This window comes from Glandiceps talaboti, chromosome 18 (assembly GCF_964340395.1).
Source record: "Glandiceps talaboti chromosome 18, keGlaTala1.1, whole genome shotgun sequence".
Taxonomy (NCBI): Eukaryota; Metazoa; Hemichordata; class Enteropneusta; family Spengelidae; genus Glandiceps; species Glandiceps talaboti.
In genome coordinates this window covers 21,944,129-21,964,953 of record NC_135566.1, presented here as the reverse complement: position 1 = coordinate 21,964,953, position 20,825 = coordinate 21,944,129, and the positions used below count along the sequence as shown (strand labels likewise).

The 20,825-nt window shown below is 35.9% G+C and overlaps 1 protein-coding gene across 1 annotated transcript in view; it reads right to left on the bottom strand.

The window, feature by feature from the left end:
- LOC144449831 (phosphatidylinositol 4-kinase alpha-like) overlaps positions 1–20,825 on the bottom strand; it is a 197,398-nt gene that overhangs the window by 130,220 nt on the left and 46,353 nt on the right. Inside the window, exons 7-9 of the mRNA XM_078140404.1 lie at positions 16,727–16,892; positions 15,698–15,892; positions 9,718–9,818 (exon numbers count right to left, since the gene is read on the bottom strand). Coding sequence (XP_077996530.1) covers positions 9,718–9,818; positions 15,698–15,892; positions 16,727–16,892 — 462 coding nt within the window. The remainder of the gene's footprint in view (positions 1–9,717; positions 9,819–15,697; positions 15,893–16,726; positions 16,893–20,825) is intronic.

Below are 20,825 nucleotides of genomic sequence, written 5' to 3'. Positions count from 1 at the left end.
TTTGGGTCTGATGTCTATACACTCGATCTAATAAGTGGTAACTTTGGGTCTAATGTCTTTATACTCCATCTAATAAGTGATAACTTTGGGACTGATGTCTTTATACTCCATCTAATAAGTGGTAACTTTAGGTCTGATGTCTATACACTCGATCTAATAAGTGGTAACTTTGGGTCTAATGTCTTTATACTCCATCTAATAAGTGGTAACTTTGGGTCTGATGCCTTTATACTCCATCTAATAAGTGGTAACTTTGGGTCTGATGCCTTTATACTCCATCTAATAAGTGATAACTTTGGGTCTAATGTCTTTATACTCCATCTAATAAGTGATAACTTTGGGTCTAATGTCTTTATACTCCATCTAATAAGTGGTAACTTTGGGTCTGATGTCTTTACACTCCATCTAATAAGTGATAACTTTGGGTCTGATGTCTTTACACTCCATCTAATAAGTGATAACTTTGGGACTGATGCCTTTATACTCCATCTAATAAGTGATAACTTTGGGTCTGATGTCTTTATACTCCATCTAATAAGTGATAACTTTGGGTCTGATGTCTTTATACTCCATCTAATAAGTGATAACTTTGGGTCTAATGTCTTTATACTCCATCTAATAAGTGATAACTTTGGGACTGATGTCTTTACACTCCATCTAATAAGTGATAACTTTGGGTCTGATGTCTTTATACTCCATCTAATAAGTGATAACTTTGGGTCTAATGTCTTTATACTCCATCTAATAAGTGATAACTTTGGGACTGATGTCTTTACACTCCATCTAATAAGTGATAACTTTGGGTCTGATGTCTTTATACTCCATCTAATAAGTGATAACTTTGGGTCTGATGTCTATACACTCCATCTAATAAGTGATAACTTTGGGACTGATGTCTTTACACTCCATCTAATAAGTGATAACTTTGGGACTGATGTCTTTACACTCCATCTAATAAGTGATAACTTTGGGTGTGATGTCTTTATACTCCATCTAATAAGTGATAACTTTGGGTCTGATGTCTTTATACTCCATCTAATAAGTGATAACTTTGGGTCTGATGTCTATACACTCCATCTAATAAGTGATAACTTTGGGTCTAATGTCTTTATACTCCATCTAATAAGTGGTAACTTTGGGACTGATGCCTTTATACTCCATCTAATAAGTGATAACTTTGGGTCTGATGTCTTTATACTCCATCTAATAAGTGATAACTTTGGGTCTGATGTCTTTATACTCCATCTAATAAGTGGTAACTTTGGGTCTGATGTCTTTACACTCCATCTAATAAGTGGTAACTTTGGGTCTAATGTCTTTACACTCCATCTAATAAGTGATAACTTTGGGTCTGATGTCTTTACACTCCATCTAATAAGTGATAACTTTGGGTGTGATGTCTTTATACTCCATCTAATAAGTGATAACTTTGGGTCTGATGTCTTTATACTCCATCTAATAAGTGATAACTTTGGGTCTAATGTCTTTATACTCCATCTAATAAGTGGTAACTTTGGGTCTAATGTCTTTATACTCCATCTAATAAGTGATAACTTTGGGTCTAATGTCTTTATACTCCATCTAATAAGTGATAACTTTGGGTCTAATGTCTTTATACTCCATCTAATAAGTGGTAACTTTGGGTCTAATGTCTTTATACTCCATCTAATAAGTGATAACTTTGGGTGTGATGTCTTTATACTCCATCTAATAAGTGATAACTTTGGGTCTAATGTCTTTATACTCCATCTAATAAGTGATAACTTTGGGTGTGATGTCTTTATACTCCATCTAATAAGTGGTAACTTTGGGTCTAATGTCTTTATACTCCATCTAATAAGTGATAACTTTGGGTCTAATGTCTTTATACTCCATCTAATAAGTAGTAACTTTGGGTCTAATGTCTTTATACTCCATCTAATAAGTGGTAACTTTGGGTCTAATGTCTTTATACTCCATCTAATAAGTGATAACTTTGGGTCTAATGTCTTTATACTCCATCTAATAAGTGGTAACTTTGGGTCTAATGTCTTTATACTCCATCTAATAAGTGGTAACTTTGGGTCTAATGTCTTTATACTCCATCTAATAAGTGGTAACTTTGGGTCTGATGTCTTTATACTCCATCTAATAAGTGGTAACTTTGGGTCTAATGTCTTTATACTCCATCTAATAAGTGATAACTTTGGGACTGATGTCTTTACACTCCATCTAATAAGTGATAACTTTGGGTCTGATGTCTTTATACTCCATCTAATAAGTGATAACTTTGGGACTGATGTTTTACACTCGATCTAATAAGTGGTAACTTTGGGTCTAATGTCTTTATACTCCATCTAATAAGTGGTAACTTTGGGTCTAATGTCTTTATACTCCATCTAATAAGTGGTAACTTTGGGTCTGATGTCTTTATACTCCATCTAATAAGTGATAACTTTGGGACTGATGTCTTTATACTCCATCTAATAAGTGGTAACTTTGGGTCTAATGTCTTTATACTCCATCTAATAAGTGGTAACTTTGGGTCTAATGTCTTTATACTCCATCTAATAAGTGGTAACTTTGGGTCTAATGTCTTTATACTCCATCTAATAAGTGGTAACTTTGGGTCTAATGTCTTTATACTCCATCTAATAAGTGGTAACTTTGGGTCTAATGTCTTTATACTCCATCTAATAAGTGATAACTTTGGGACTGATGTCTTTATACTCCATCTAATAAGTGATAACTTTGGGTCTGACGTCTTTATACTCCATCTAATAAGTGGTAACTTTGGGTCTGATGTCTTTACACTCCATCTAATAAGTGATAACTTTGGGTGTGATGTCTTTATACTCCATCTAATAAGTGGTAACTTTGGGTCTGATGCCTTTATACTCCATCTAATAAGTGATAACTTTGGGTGTGATGCCTTTATACTCCATCTAATAAGTGATAACTTTGGGACTGATGTCTTTATACTCCATCTAATAAGTGGTAACTTTGGGATTGATGCCTTTATACTCCATCTAATAAGTGGTAACTTTGGGACTGATGTCTTTACACTCCATCTAATAAGTGATAACTTTGGGACTGATGTCTTTATACTCCATCTAATAAGTGGTAACTTTGGGTCTGATGTCTTTATACTCCATCTAATAAGTGGTAACTTTGGGTCTAATGTCTTTATACTCCATCTAATAAGTGGTAACTTTGGGTCTGATGTCTTTATACTCCATCTAATAAGTGGTAACTTTGGGTCTGACGTCTTTACACTCCATCTAATAAGTGATAACTTTGGGTCTAATGTCTTTATACTCCATCTAATAAGTGATAACTTTGGGTCTAATGTCTTTATACTCCATCTAATAAGTGGTAACTTTGGGTCTAATGTCTTTATACTCCATCTAATAAGTGATAACTTTGGGTGTGATGTCTTTATACTCCATCTAATAAGTGATAACTTTGGGACTGATGTCTATACACTCCATCTAATAAGTGATAACTTTGGGTGTGATGTCTTTATACTCCATCTAATAAGTGATAACTTTGGGTCTGATGTCTTTATACTCCATCTAATAAGTGGTAACTTTGGGTCTGATGTCTTTACACTCGATCTAATAAGTGATAACTTTGGGACTGATGTCTTTATACTCCATCTAATAAGTGATAACTTTGGGTCTGATGTCTTTACACTCGATCTAATAAGTGGTAACTTTGGGTCTGATGTCTTTATACTCCATCTAATAAGTGATAACTTTGGGTCTAATGTCTTTATACTCCATCTAATAAGTGATAACTTTGGGTCTAATGTCTTTATACTCCATCTAATAAGTGGTAACTTTGGGTCTAATGTCTTTATACTCCATCTAATAAGTGATAACTTTGGGTCTAATGTCTTTATACTCCATCTAATAAGTGATAACTTTGGGTCTAATGTCTTTATACTCCATCTAATAAGTGATAACTTTGGGTCTAATGTCTTTATACTCCATCTAATAAGTGGTAACTTTGGGTCTAATGTCTTTATACTCCATCTAATAAGTGATAACTTTGGGTCTGATGTCTTTATACTCCATCTAATAAGTGATAACTTTGGGACTGATGTCTTTACACTCGATCTAATAAGTGGTAACTTTGGGTCTAATGTCTTTATACTCCATCTAATAAGTGGTAACTTTGGGTCTAATGTCTTTATACTCCATCTAATAAGTGGTAACTTTGGGTCTGATGTCTTTATACTCCATCTAATAAGTGATAACTTTGGGACTGATGTCTTTATACTCCATCTAATAAGTGGTAACTTTGGGTCTAATGTCTTTATACTCCATCTAATAAGTGATAACTTTGGGTCTAATGTCTTTATACTCCATCTAATAAGTGGTAACTTTGGGTCTAATGTCTTTATACTCCATCTAATAAGTGGTAACTTTGGGTCTAATGTCTTTATACTCCATCTAATAAGTGGTAACTTTGGGTCTGATGTCTTTATACTCCATCTAATAAGTGATAACTTTGGGACTGATGTCTTTATACTCCATCTAATAAGTGGTAACTTTGGGTCTAATGTCTTTATACTCCATCTAATAAGTGGTAACTTTGGGTCTAATGTCTTTATACTCCATCTAATAAGTGGTAACTTTGGGTCTAATGTCTTTATACTCCATCTAATAAGTGGTAACTTTGGGTCTAATGTCTTTATACTCCATCTAATAAGTGGTAACTTTGGGTCTAATGTCTTTATACTCCATCTAATAAGTGATAACTTTGGGACTGATGTCTTTATACTCCATCTAATAAGTGATAACTTTGGGTCTGACGTCTTTATACTCCATCTAATAAGTGGTAACTTTGGGTCTGATGTCTTTACACTCCATCTAATAAGTGATAACTTTGGGTGTGATGTCTTTATACTCCATCTAATAAGTGGTAACTTTGGGTCTGATGCCTTTATACTCCATCTAATAAGTGATAACTTTGGGTGTGATGCCTTTATACTCCATCTAATAAGTGATAACTTTGGGACTGATGTCTTTATACTCCATCTAATAAGTGGTAACTTTGGGATTGATGCCTTTATACTCCATCTAATAAGTGGTAACTTTGGGACTGATGTCTTTACACTCCATCTAATAAGTGATAACTTTGGGACTGATGTCTTTATACTCCATCTAATAAGTGGTAACTTTGGGTCTGATGTCTTTATACTCCATCTAATAAGTGGTAACTTTGGGTCTAATGTCTTTATACTCCATCTAATAAGTGGTAACTTTGGGTCTGATGTCTTTATACTCCATCTAATAAGTGGTAACTTTGGGTCTGACGTCTTTACACTCCATCTAATAAGTGATAACTTTGGGTCTAATGTCTTTATACTCCATCTAATAAGTGATAACTTTGGGTCTAATGTCTTTATACTCCATCTAATAAGTGGTAACTTTGGGTCTAATGTCTTTATACTCCATCTAATAAGTGATAACTTTGGGTGTGATGTCTTTATACTCCATCTAATAAGTGATAACTTTGGGACTGATGTCTATACACTCCATCTAATAAGTGATAACTTTGGGTGTGATGTCTTTATACTCCATCTAATAAGTGATAACTTTGGGTCTGATGTCTTTATACTCCATCTAATAAGTGGTAACTTTGGGTCTGATGTCTTTACACTCGATCTAATAAGTGATAACTTTGGGACTGATGTCTTTATACTCCATCTAATAAGTGATAACTTTGGGTCTGATGTCTTTACACTCGATCTAATAAGTGGTAACTTTGGGTCTGATGTCTTTATACTCCATCTAATAAGTGATAACTTTGGGTCTAATGTCTTTATACTCCATCTAATAAGTGATAACTTTGGGTCTAATGTCTTTATACTCCATCTAATAAGTGGTAACTTTGGGTCTAATGTCTTTATACTCCATCTAATAAGTGATAACTTTGGGTCTAATGTCTTTATACTCCATCTAATAAGTGATAACTTTGGGTCTAATGTCTTTATACTCCATCTAATAAGTGATAACTTTGGGTCTAATGTCTTTATACTCCATCTAATAAGTGGTAACTTTGGGTCTAATGTCTTTATACTCCATCTAATAAGTGATAACTTTGGGTGTGATGTCTTTATACTCCATCTAATAAGTGATAACTTTGGGTCTAATGTCTTTATACTCCATCTAATAAGTGATAACTTTGGGTCTAATGTCTTTACACTCCATCTAATAAGTGGTAACTTTGGGACTGATGTCTATACACTCCATCTAATAAGTGATAAATTTGGGTGTGATGTCTTTATACTCCATCTAATAAGTGATAACTTTGGGTCTAATGTCTTTATACTCCATCTAATAAGTGATAACTTTGGGTCTAATGTCTTTACACTCCATCTAATAAGTGGTAACTTTGGGTCTGATGTCTTTATACTCCATCTAATAAGTGGTAACTTTGGGACTGATGCCTTTATACTCCATCTAATAAGTGATAACTTTGGGTCTAATGTCTTTATACTCCATCTAATAAGTGATAACTTTGGGTCTAATGTCTTTACACTCCATCTAATAAGTGATAACTTTGGGTCTGATGTCTTTATACTCCATCTAATAAGTGATAACTTTGGGTCTGATGTCTTTATACTCCATCTAATAAGTGATAACTTTGGGTCTAATGTCTTTATACTCCATCTAATAAGTGATAACTTTGGGTCTAATGTCTTTATACTCCATCTAATAAGTGATAACTTTGGGTCTAATGTCTTTATACTCCATCTAATAAGTGATAACTTTGGGTCTAATGTCTTTATACTCCATCTAATAAGTGGTAACTTTGGGTCTAATGTCTTTATACTCCATCTAATAAGTGGTAACTTTGGGTCTGATGTCTTTATACTCCATCTAATAAGTGGTAACTTTGGGTCTAATGTCTTTATACTCCATCTAATAAGTGGTAACTTTGGGTCTAATGTCTTTATACTCCATCTAATAAGTGATAACTTTGGGTCTAATGTCTTTATACTCCATCTAATAAGTGGTAACTTTGGGTCTAATGTCTTTATACTCCATCTAATAAGTGGTAACTTTGGGTCTAATGTCTTTATACTCCATCTAATAAGTGGTAACTTTGGGACTGATGTCTTTATACTCCATCTAATAAGTGATAACTTTGGGTCTAATGTCTTTATACTCCATCTAATAAGTGGTAACTTTGGGTCTAATGTCTTTATACTCCATCTAATAAGTGGTAACTTTGGGTCTAATGTCTTTATACTCCATCTAATAAGTGGTAACTTTGGGACTGATGTCTTTATACTCCATCTAATAAGTGATAACTTTGGGTCTAATGTCTTTATACTCCATCTAATAAGTGATAACTTTGGGTCTAATGTCTTTATACTCCATCTAATAAGTGATAACTTTGGGTCTAATGTCTTTATACTCCATCTAATAAGTGGTAACTTTGGGTCTAATGTCTTTATACTCCATCTAATAAGTGGTAACTTTGGGACTGATGTCTTTATACTCCATCTAATAAGTGATAACTTTGGGTCTAATGTCTTTATACTCCATCTAATAAGTGGTAACTTTGGGTCTAATGTCTTTATACTCCATCTAATAAGTGGTAACTTTGGGTCTAATGTCTTTATACTCCATCTAATAAGTGGTAACTTTGGGTCTGATGTCTTTACACTCCATCTAATAAGTGATAACTTTGGGACTGATGTCTTTATACTCCATCTAATAAGTGGTAACTTTGGGTCTAATGTCTTTATACTCCATCTAATAAGTGGTAACTTTGGGTCTAATGTCTTTATACTCCATCTAATAAGTGGTAACTTTGGGTCTAATGTCTTTACACTCCATCTAATAAGTGGTAACTTTGGGTCTAATGTCTTTATACTCCATCTAATAAGTGGCAACTTTGGGTCTAATGTCTTTATACTCCATCTAATAAGTGGTAACTTTGGGTCTAATGTCTTTATACTCCATCTAATAAGTGGTAACTTTGGGTCTGATGTCTTTACACTCCATCTAATAAGTGATAACTTTGGGACTGATGTCTTTATACTCCATCTAATAAGTGATAACTTTGGGTCTGATGTCTTTACACTCCATCTAATAAGTGGTAACTTTGGGACTGATGTCTTTATACTCCATCTAATAAGTGATAACTTTGGGTCTGATGTCTTTACACTCCATCTAATAAGTGATAACTTTGGGTCTGATGTCTTTATACTCCATCTAATAAGTGGTAACTTTGGGTCTGATGTCTTTATACTCCATCTAATAAGTGGTAACTTTGTGTCTGATGTCTTTACACTCCATCTAATAAGTGGTAACTTTGGGTCTGATGTCTTTATACTCCATCTAATAAGTGATAACTTTGGGTCTAATGTCTTTATACTCCATCTAATAAGTGGTAACTTTGGGTCTGATGTCTTTACACTCCATCTAATAAGTGGTAACTTTGGGTCTGATGTCTTTACACTCCATCTAATAAGTGATAACTTTGGGTGTGATGTCTTTACACTCCATCTAATAAGTGATAACTTTGGGTCTGATGTCTTTATACTCCATCTAATAAGTGATAACTTTGGGTCTGATGTCTTTACACTCCATCTAATAAGTGATAACTTTGGGTCTGATGTCTTTATACTCCATCTAATAAGTGATAACTTTGGGTCTGATGTCTTTACACTCCATCTAATAAGTGATAACTTTGGGTCTAATGTCTTTATACTCCATCTAATAAGTGGTAACTTTGGGTCTGATGTCTTTACACTCCATCTAATAAGTGATAACTTTGGGTCTGATGTCTTTATACTCCATCTAATAAGTGATAACTTTGGGACTGATGTCTTTATACTCCATCTAATAAGTGATAACTTTGGGTCTAATGTCTTTATACTCCATCTAATAAGTGGTAACTTTGGGTCTAATGTCTTTATACTCCATCTAATAAGTGGTAACTTTGGGTCTAATGTCTTTATACTCCATCTAATAAGTGATAACTTTGGGTCTAATGTCTTTATACTCCATCTAATAAGTGGTAACTTTGGGTCTGATGTCTTTACACTCCATCTAATAAGTGATAACTTTGGGTCTAATGTCTTTATACTCCATCTAATAAGTGATAACTTTGGGTCTAATGTCTTTATACTCCATCTAATAAGTGATAACTTTGGGTCTAATGTCTTTATACTCCATCTAATAAGTGGTAACTTTGGGTCTGATGTCTTTATACTCCATCTAATAAGTGGTAACTTTGGCACTGATCTCTTTATACTCCATCTAATAAGTGGTAACTTTGGGTCTAATGTCTTTACACTCGATCTGATAATTAATCAAACAGTTTGGCCTTTACTTTCCCTCCTTTCATACCCCCCCCCCCCCCCCCAGTTTAAGAAAAGTACTCCTAGTGACTAAACTATGAAATCTTTCATCACTCTGATAGCCGATGGAATATATATCACTCTGATAGCCGATGGAATATATATATAGCACATTACAATTTTACTTACTTCAATACATACAGTCATTGTGTTTAATAGTGACAAAAATGGCAGAGTTAATGGAGTTAACTTCGTATTGCACCGAAATTTACAAATGAAAATAAGGCATGTATTTGGATGGCAGGTGTGTATGTGTCTGTTTGTGTCTCTGTGTGTATGTACATGTGTGTGTGTTTTTGTGTCTGTGTCTGCATCTGCATCTGTGTAAGCAATGAGGGAGATTAGCTTACCTGTAAACAACACATCATAAGTGGCATGTGAGCCAATACTTGTTTTGTTCCCATATTGGAGTTCAATTTCTCAGTCAATCTGCTTATCAGGCCATCAGCACCTATACAAATATTTGCACAAAAAAAGGAATGGTATTTAGGTATGGCAAAAAAATCAGAAAGTGGAATATACATTTTTTTCTGGTGTGTCTTTATGGCCTTAAAGTTCATTGTAACATTTAATCCTGTTTTTCAGAACTTGTAGAATTGTGTACAAACAAATACCAGGTACATCAGCAGATAGGTCTACACTACATTAACCTGTGTATTCACTGACAGCCCACACATAGAGGTCTACACTACACTAACCTGTGTATTCACTGACAGTCCACACATACAGGTCTACACTACACTAACCTGTGTATTCACTGACAGTCCACACATATAGGTCTACACTACACTAACCTGTGTATTCACTGACAGTCCACACATATAGGTCTACACTACACTAACCTGTGTATTCACTGACAGTCCACACATATAGGTCTACACTACACTAACCTGTGTATTCACTGACAGTCCACACATACAGGTCTACACTTCACTAACCTGTGTATTCACTGACAGTCCACACATATAGGTCTACACTACACTAATCTGTGTATTCACTGACAGCCCACACACACAGGTCTACACTACACTAACATGTATATTCACTGACAGTCCACACATATAGGTCTACACTACACTAACCTGTGTATTCACTGACAGTCCACACATATAGGTCTACACTACACCAACCTGTGTATTCACTGACAGCCCACACACACAGGTCTACACTACACTAACCTGTGTATTCACTGACAGCCCACACATATAGGTCTACACTACACTAACCTGTGTATTCACTGACAGCCCACACATATAGGTCTACACTACACCAACCTGTGTATTCACTGACAGCCCACACACACAGGTCTACACTACACTAACCTGTGTATTCACTGACAGCCCACACATACAGGTCTACACTACACTAACCTGTGTATTCACTGACAGCCCACACATACAGGTCTACACTACACTAACCTGTGTATTCACTGACAGCCCACACATACAGGTCTACACTACACTAACCTGTGTATTCACTGACAGCCAACACATACAGGTCTACACTACACTAACATGTGTATTCACTGACAGCCCACACATACAGGTCTACACTACACTAACCTGTGTATTCACTGACAGCCCACACATACAGGTCTACACTACACTAACCTGTGTATTCACTGACAGCCCACACATACAGGTCTACACTACACTAACCTGTGTATTCACTGACAGCCCACACATACAGGTCTACATGTACACTACACTAACATGTGTATTCACTGACAGCCTATACATACAGGTCTACACTACACTAACCTGTGTATTCACTGACAGCCCACACATACAGGTCTACACTACACTAACCTGTGTATTCACTGACAGCCCATACATACAGGTCTACATGTACACTACACTAACCTGTGTATTCACTGACAGCCTATACATACAGGTCTACATGTACACTACACTAACCTGTGTATTCACTGACAGCCTATACATACAGGTCTACATGTACACTACACTAACCTGTGTATTCACTGACAGCCCACACATATAGGTTTACACTACACTAACCTGTGTATTCACTGACAGCCCATACATACAGGTCTACATGTACACTACACTAACCTGTGTATTCACTGACAGCCCATACATACAGGTCTACATGTACACTACACTAACCTGTGTATTCACTGACAGCCCACACATATAGGTCTACACTACACTAACCTGTGTATTCACTGACAGCCCACACATATAGGTCTACACTACACTAACCTGTGTATTCACTGACAGCCCACACATACAGGTCTACACTACACTAACCTGTGTATTCACTGACAGCCCACACATATAGGTCTACACTACACTAACCTGTGTATTCACTGACAGCCCACACATATAGGTCTACACTACACTAACCTGTGTATTCACTGACAGCCCACACATATAGGTTTACACTACACTAACCTGTGTATTCACTGACAGCCCACACATATAGGTCTACACTACATTAACCTGTGTATTCACTGACAGCCCATACATACAGGTCTACACTACACTAACCTGTGTATTCACTGACAGCCCACACATATAGGTCTACACTACACTAACCTGTGTATTCACTGACAGCCCACACATATAGGTCTACACTACATTAACCTGTGTATTCACTGACAGCCCACACATATAGGTCTACACTACACTAACCTGTGTATTCACTGACAGCCCATACATATAGGTCTACACTACACTAACCTGTGTATTCACTGACAGCCCACACATATAGGTTCACACTACACTAACCTGTGTATTCATTGACAGTCCACACATACAGGTCTACACTACACTAACCTGTGTATTCACTGACAGCCCATACATACAGGTCTACACTATATGGTATCCAGTCAAAACGTCCCCGGGTCAAAACGTCCCCGGTTTCCATAAGTCAAAACGTCCCCGGGTCAAAACGTCCCCAGGTCAAAACGTCCCCGTCTTTCCATTTTCCTCGACCCAAACTATTTGTGTGTGAGTGTGTGTGTGTGTGTGTGTGTGTTACATTATATCCTTATTTCTTACTATTTCTTACATCACAATACAGTAATGTGACTGCGTACCCACCTCAGGTGCCCAAAATACGTTTATGCGGCTCCCATGGATCGGCTAACACAAGTGCTAATTAGCAACACAAATGAAGAGGGCGGTAAGGTTTGAAGTCACGCGTGGCGACGCTTCAAATACTTGAATGTTGCGATTGATCAATGTATTTAGCACATCATGCAAATATAGTTAATCGTGATGAACGAAAGTAGTATGCACTGGCGAGTCGGTGAAAAAGTAAATTGCAACTTTCGCTCGTATGACTTTCACGGTAATTATTGACACTTTTAGGGAAGGAACGGAAACTGTTACACAGTCAAGTCTCTTGGTTAAATTTTGGTCATACCCGAGGACGTTTTGACCCGGGGACGTTTTTGACCCGGGGACGTTTTGACCAGGGGACGTTTTGGTCATACCCGGGGACGTTTTGACCCGGGGACGTTTTGACCTGGGGACGTTATGACTGGTAAGCCACTACACTAACCTGTGTATTCACTGACAGCCCACACATACAGGTCTACACTACACTAACCTGTGTATTCACTGACAGTCCACACATACAGGTCTACACTACACTAACATGTATATTCACTGACAGCCAACACATACAGGTCTACACTACACTAACCTGTGTATTCACTGACAGTCCACACATACAGGTCTACACTACACTAACCTGTGTATTCACTGACAGTCCACACATACAGGTCTACACTACACTAACCTGTGTATTCACTGACAGCCCACACATACAGGTCTACACTACACTAACCTGTGTATTCACTGACAGCCCACACATACAGGTCTACACTACACTAACCTGTGTATTCACTGACAGCCCACACATACAGGTCTACACTACACTAACATGTATATTCACTGACAGCCAACACATACAGGTCTACACTACACTAACCTGTGTATTCACTGACAGTCCACACATACAGGTCTACACTACACTAACCTGTGTATTCACTGACAGTCCACACATACAGGTCTACACTACACTAACATGTATATTCACTGACAGCCAACACATACAGGTCTACACTACACTAACCTGTGTATTCACTGACAGTCCACACATACAGGTCTACACTACACTAACCTGTGTATTCACTGACAGTCCACACATACAGGTCTACACTACACTAACCTGTGTATTCACTGACAGCCCACACATACAGGTCTACACTACACTAACCTGTGTATTCACTGACAGCCCACACATACAGGTCTACACTACACTAACCTGTGTATTCACTGACAGCCCACACATACAGGTCTACACTACACTAACCTGTGTATTCACTGACAGCCCACACATACAGGTCTACACTACACTAACCTGTGTATTCACTGACAGTCCACACATACAGGTCTACACTACACTAACCTGTGTATTCACTGACAGTCCACACATACAGGTCTACACTACACTAACCTGTGTATTCACTGACAGCCCACACATACAGGTCTACACTACACTAACCTGTGTATTCACTGACAGTCCACACATACAGGTCCACACTACACTAACATGTGTATTCACTGACAGTCCACACATACAGGTCTACACTACACTAACCTGTGTATTCAATGACAGCCCACACATACAGGTCTACACTACACTAACCTGTGTATTCACTGACAGCCCATACATATAGGTCTACACTACACTAACCTGTGTATTCACTGACAGCCCACACATAGAGGTCTACACTACACTAACCTGTGTATTCACTGACAGCCCACACATATAGGTCTACACTACACTAACCTGTGTATTCACTGACAGCCCACACATATAGGTCTACACTACATGTACACTAACCTGTGTATTCACTGACAGCCCACACATATAGGTCTACACTACACTAACCTGTGTATTCACTGACAGCCCACACATATAGGTCTACACTACACTAACCTGTGTATTCACTGACAGCCCACACATATAGGTCTACACTACACCAACCTGTGTATTCACTGACAGCCCACACATACATGTATAGGTCTACACTACACTAACCTGTGTATTCACTGACAGTCCACACATACAGGTCTACACTACACTAACCTGTGTATTCACTGACAGCCCATACATATAGGTCTACACTACACTAACCTGTGTATTCACTGACAGCCCACACATATAGGTCTACACTACACTAACCTGTGTATTCACTGACAGCCCACACATACAGGTCTACACTACACTAACCTGTGTATTCACTGACAGCCCACACATACAGGTCTACACTACACTAACCTGTGTATTCACTGACAGCCCATACATATAGGTCTACACTACACTAACCTGTGTATTCACTGACAGCCCACACATATAGGTTTACACTACACTAACCTGTGTATTCACTGACAGCCCACACATATAGGTCTACACTACACTAACCTGTGTATTCACTGACAGCCCACACATATAGGTTTACACTACACTAACCTGTGTATTCACTGACAGCCCATACATATAGGTCTACACTACACTAACCTGTGTATTCACTGACAGTCCACACATAGAGGTCTACACTACACTAACCTGTGTATTCACTGACAGCCCACACATACAGGTCTACACTACACTAACCTGTGTATTCACTGACAGCCCACACATATAGGTCTACACTACACTAACCTGTGTATTCACTGACAGCCCACACATATAGGTCTACACTACATGTACACTAACCTGTGTATTCACTGACAGCCCACACATATAGGTCTACACTACACTAACCTGTGTATTCACTGACAGCCCACACATATAGGTCTACACTACGCTAACCTGTGTATTCACTGACAGCCCACACATACAGGTCTACACTACACTAACCTGTGTATTCACTGACAGCCCACACATATAGGTCTACACTACACTAACCTGTGTATTCACTGACAGCCCACACATATAGGTCTACACTACGCTAACCTGTGTATTCACTGACAGCCCACACATATAGGTCTACACTACACTAACCTGTGTCTTCACTGACAGCCCACACATATAGGTCTACACTACACTAACCTGTGTATTCACTGACAGCCCACACATATAGGTCTACACTACACTAACCTGTGTCTTCTTTGACAGCCCACACATATAGGTCTACACTACACTAACCTGTGTATTCACTGACAGCCCACACATATAGGTCTACACTACACTAACCTGTGTATTCACTGACAGCCCACACATACAGGTCCACACTACACTAACCTGTGTATTCACTGACAGCCCACACATATAGGTCTACACTACACTAACCTGTGTCTTCTTTGACAGCCCATACCAGTAAGTCAACACTAGCAGCGTTAGCTTGTACTGCCAGTGAGAATGTGTTGAGAGAGTTCATACTCTTTGGTACAGTATCCTGACTTCTATTTTGTAGCTCTGTTTGTCCAGACAGGAAGAGGTCTCTGATAAATGACTGTACATCTACTGTAAAGCTGATTGGTAAATCTATGTCAACAGACAATCAGACAAATAACACTATTAATGATTTCAATTCTTACAGTGACAGAAGACATGGCTATACAAGATCTTATTGCACAGTATTTTATATTATGACATTTTTTTAAATAAAAATCTTGGTCATCATTTTTATTATTTTTAACACTGTATATTTATCAACATTTGCTAATGATCTGAAATATGAAAATATAACATTAGAATACCTTTACTATAAGTAATTACAATTGTTGAAATCTGTAGCACTGACAGTGACTTTAATGTCAGTACATTATGTAAAGGAAAAGAGTGCCCTCCATCAGGCAAGGGTTGAGTCCCAGGTTCATGTTTGAGGGAAGCCATAACCTAGTTTTGCATGACAACTGTTTTTCACACCTAAATGTTTAATCCAAATCTGAATAATTAACCAAATGATTAGATATACATGTATTATATATTATACTTTAGCTGTATACAATTACAAGTTCCAAATTTACAATGTTTACTGTTACAGTGATATAATTGTAATTGTGAATGCAAGTAGAAATTCAATTCATTTTCATATCTTACTAATCTCCATTAGACCTAGTGTAATAATCATACTATACAATTCACTTCTGATCCCTATCTTTGCAATATCTTTCACCCCTTAAGCAATCTCTAACTCTGATATTATTATTTTGTGACTGAACATATTCAACCAATTAATTACACATTGATCAATCTTATGCTTGAGTCTGAGTTATTCTAAGTTAGTATGGCATGCACTTTTAAAATACAGTAATTTGACATCTAAAATACTTGACTACTTACTTGGGGTCTTAATTCACAAAATTGATGACATACCTTCTTGGTGATGAAGTAAGTATCGTAACAATGTAACTATGGCAACATTGATAGTTTCACTGAAACTGTGATATATAAACTGTTTATCTTCTTTGCCTTCTCCAAGATAATCTAACAAAGCATTATCTAAAAACTTTAAAATATCTTTGTTCATCAACTTCTTGGCCTGTAGACAAACAAGACATAAAGACACTTAATAATATATTAGATTGAGTTGTACATTCTAACTAAAGATCTCCAATCAGCTGAGAAACTGCACTTAATTCAACTAGGTAGTCATTTTAACAAAACACATACAGCTATTAAAGATCGTTTTCTGTCTGTGCCCTAGTCTTGCTGCTATACCTCCGGGCTTTCTTCCAATAAGATAAGCAACCAAAGGTCACTTAATTGAGGGTGGAATACCCAAACGTCTAGCTAAAGTCATTTTAAGACTTGGCATTCCATTGAGATGACGTAAGTCCATGGGTTCGGCAATGCATGCATATATATGTTATTATATTCTATAACCCATACTGTAGACGTTGTCATTCACACATTTCATTTAAGGCATTAGTGGTTATTTTACAAGCCCTCCTTACACTGAATATGCCAAAAAAAATCAGCCATTGTCCTGTTTGTGATAGTTGTCAATGAGGTTCTCTGATTGGCCATTATTTATATCAATTGAATGACTTTAGCTAGACTTTGGGTGTTCCACCCCCGATAAAGTGACCGGTTGCTCGTCATATCTTATCGGAAGAAAACCCAAAGGTCTAGCAGCTAGACTATCTGTGCCCCTTCTTTGTGACACTCACTGCCTTTTCATATTTGTAACACTAACATAAATAACATATTAAATCATGGACTGAAGACATCTTTATAGACAATATCTGGTGTTTTTATGTACCATTTACATTGCAGGTTTAGACAATATCTAGTGTTTTTATGTACCATTTACATTGCAGGTTTAGACAATATCTAGTGTTTTTATGTACCATTTACATTGCAGGTTTAGACAATATCTAGTGTTTTTATGTACCATTTACATTGCAGGTTTAGACAATATCTGGTGTTTTTATGTACCATTTACATTGCAGGTTTAGACAATATCTAGTGTTTTTATGTACCATTTACATTGCAGGTTTAGACAATATCTAATGTTTTTATGTACCATTTACATTGCAGGTTTAGACAATATCTGGTGTTTTTATGTACCATTTACATTGCAGGTTTAGACAATATCTAATGTTTTTATGTACCATTTACATTGCAGGTTTAGACAATATCTGGTGTTTTTATGTACCATTTACATTGCAGGTTTAGACAATATCTAATGTTTTTATGTACCATTTACATTGCAGGTTTAGACAATATCTAGTGTTTTTATGTACCATTTACATTGCAGGTTTAGACAATATCTAGTGTTTTTATGTACCATTTACATTGCAGGTTTAGACAATATCTAGTGTTTTTATGTACCATTTACATTGCAGGTTTAGACAATATCTAGTTTTTTTATGTACCATTTACATTGCAGGTTTAGACAATATCTAATGTTTTTATGTACCATTTACATTGCAGGTTTAGACAATATCTAGTGTTTTTATGTACCATTTACATTGCAGGTTTAGACAATATCTAATGTTTTTATGTACCATTTACATTGCAGGTTTAGACAATATCTAATGTTTTTATGTACCATTTACATTGCAGGTTTAGACAATATCTAGTGTTTTTATGTACCATTTACATTGCAGGTTTAGACAATATCTAATGTTTTTATGTACCATTTACATTGCAGGTTTAGACAATATCTAATGTTTTTATGTACCATTTACATTGCAGGTTTAGACAATATCTAATGTTTTTATGTACCATTTACATTGCAGGTTTAGACAATATCTAATGTTTTTATGTACCATTTACATTGCAGGTTTAGACAATATCTAGTGTTTTTATGTACCATTTACATTGCAGGTTTAGACAATATCTAGTGTTTTTATGTACCATTTACATTGCAGGTTTAGACAATATCTAGTGTTTTTATGTACCATTTACATTGCAGGTTTAGACAATATCTAATGTTTTTATGTACCATTTACATTGCAGGTTTAGACAATATCTAGTGTTTTTATGTACCATTTACATTGCAGGTTTAGACAATATCTAGTGTTTTTATGTACCATTTACATTGAAGGTTTAGACAATATCTAATGTTTTTATGTACCATTTACATTGCAGGTTTAGACAATATCTGGTGTTTTTATGTACCATTTACATTGCAGGTTTAGACAATATCTAATGTTTTTATGTACCATTTACATTGCAGGTTTAGACAATATCTAATGTTTTTATGTACCATTTACATTGCAGGTTTAGACAATATCTGGTGTTTTTATGTACCATTTACATTGCAGGTTTAGACAATATCTAATGTTTTTATGTACCATTTACATTGCAGGTTTAGACAATATCTGGTGTTTTTATGTACCATTTACATTGCAGGTTTAGACAATATCTAATGTTTTTATGTACCATTTACATTGCAGGTTTAGACAATATCTAGTGTTTTTATGTACCATTTACATTGCAGGTTTAGACAATATCTGGTGTTTTTATGTACCATTTACATTGCAGGTTTAGACAATATCTAATGTTTTTATGTACCATTTACATTGCAGGTTTAGACAATATCTAATGTTTTTATGTACCATTTACATTGCAGGTTTAGACAATATCTAATGTTTTTATGTACCATTTACATTGCAGGTTTAGACAATATCTAGTGTTTTTATGTACCATTTACATTGCAGGTTTAGACAATATCTGGTGTTTTTATGTACCATTTACATTGCAGGTTTAGACAATATCTAGTGTTTTTATGTACCATTTACATTGCAGGTTTAGACAATATCTAATGTTTTTATGTACCATTTACATTGCAGGTTTAGACAATATCTAATGTTTTTATGTACCATTTACATTGCAGGTTTAGACAATATCTAGTGTTTTTATGTACCATTTACATTGCAGGTTTAGACAATATCAAATGTTTTTATGTACCATTTACATTGCAGGTTTAGACAATATCTAATGTTTTTATGTACCATTTACATTGCAGGTTTAGACAATATCTAATGTTTTTATGTACCATTTACATTGCAGATTTAGACAATATCTAGTGTTTTTATGTACCATTTACATTGCAGGTTTAGACAATATCTAATGTTTTTATGTACCATTTACATTGCAGGTTTAGACAATATCTAATGTTTTTATGTACCATTTACATTGCAGATTTAGACAATATCTAGTGTTTTTATGTACCATTTACATTGCAGGTTTAGACAATATCTAATGTTTTTATGTACCATTTACATTGCAGATTTAGACAATATCTAGTGTTTTTATGTACCATTTACATTGCAGGTTTAGACAATATCTGGTGTTTTTATGTACCATTTACATTGCAGGTTTAGACAATATCTAATGTTTTTATGTACCATTTACATTGCAGGTTTAGACAATATCTAATGTTTTTATGTACCATTTACATTACAGATTTAGACAATATCTAGTGTTTTTATGTACCATTTACATTGCAGGTTTAGACAATATCTAATGTTTTTATGTACCATTTACATTGCAGGTTTAGACAATATCTAATGTTTTTATGTACCATTTACATTGCAGGTTTAGACAATATCTAGTGTTTTTATGTACCATTTACATTGCAGGTTTAGACAATATCTGGTGTTTTTATGTACCATTTACATTGCAGGTTTAGACAATATCTAGTGTTTTTATGTACCATTTACATTGCAGGTTTAGACAATATCTAGTGTTTTTATGTACCATTTACATTGCAGGTGTGTTTTTATGTACCATTTACATTGCAGGTTTAGACAATATCTAGTGTTTTTATGTACCATTTACATTGCAGGTTTAGACAATATCTAGTGTTTTTATGTACCATTTACATTGCAGGTTTAGACAATATCTAGTGTTTTTATGTACCATTTACATTGCAGGTTTAGACAATATCTAGTGTTTTTATGTACCATTTACATTGCAGGTTTAGACAATATCTAATGTTTTTATGTACCATTTACATTGC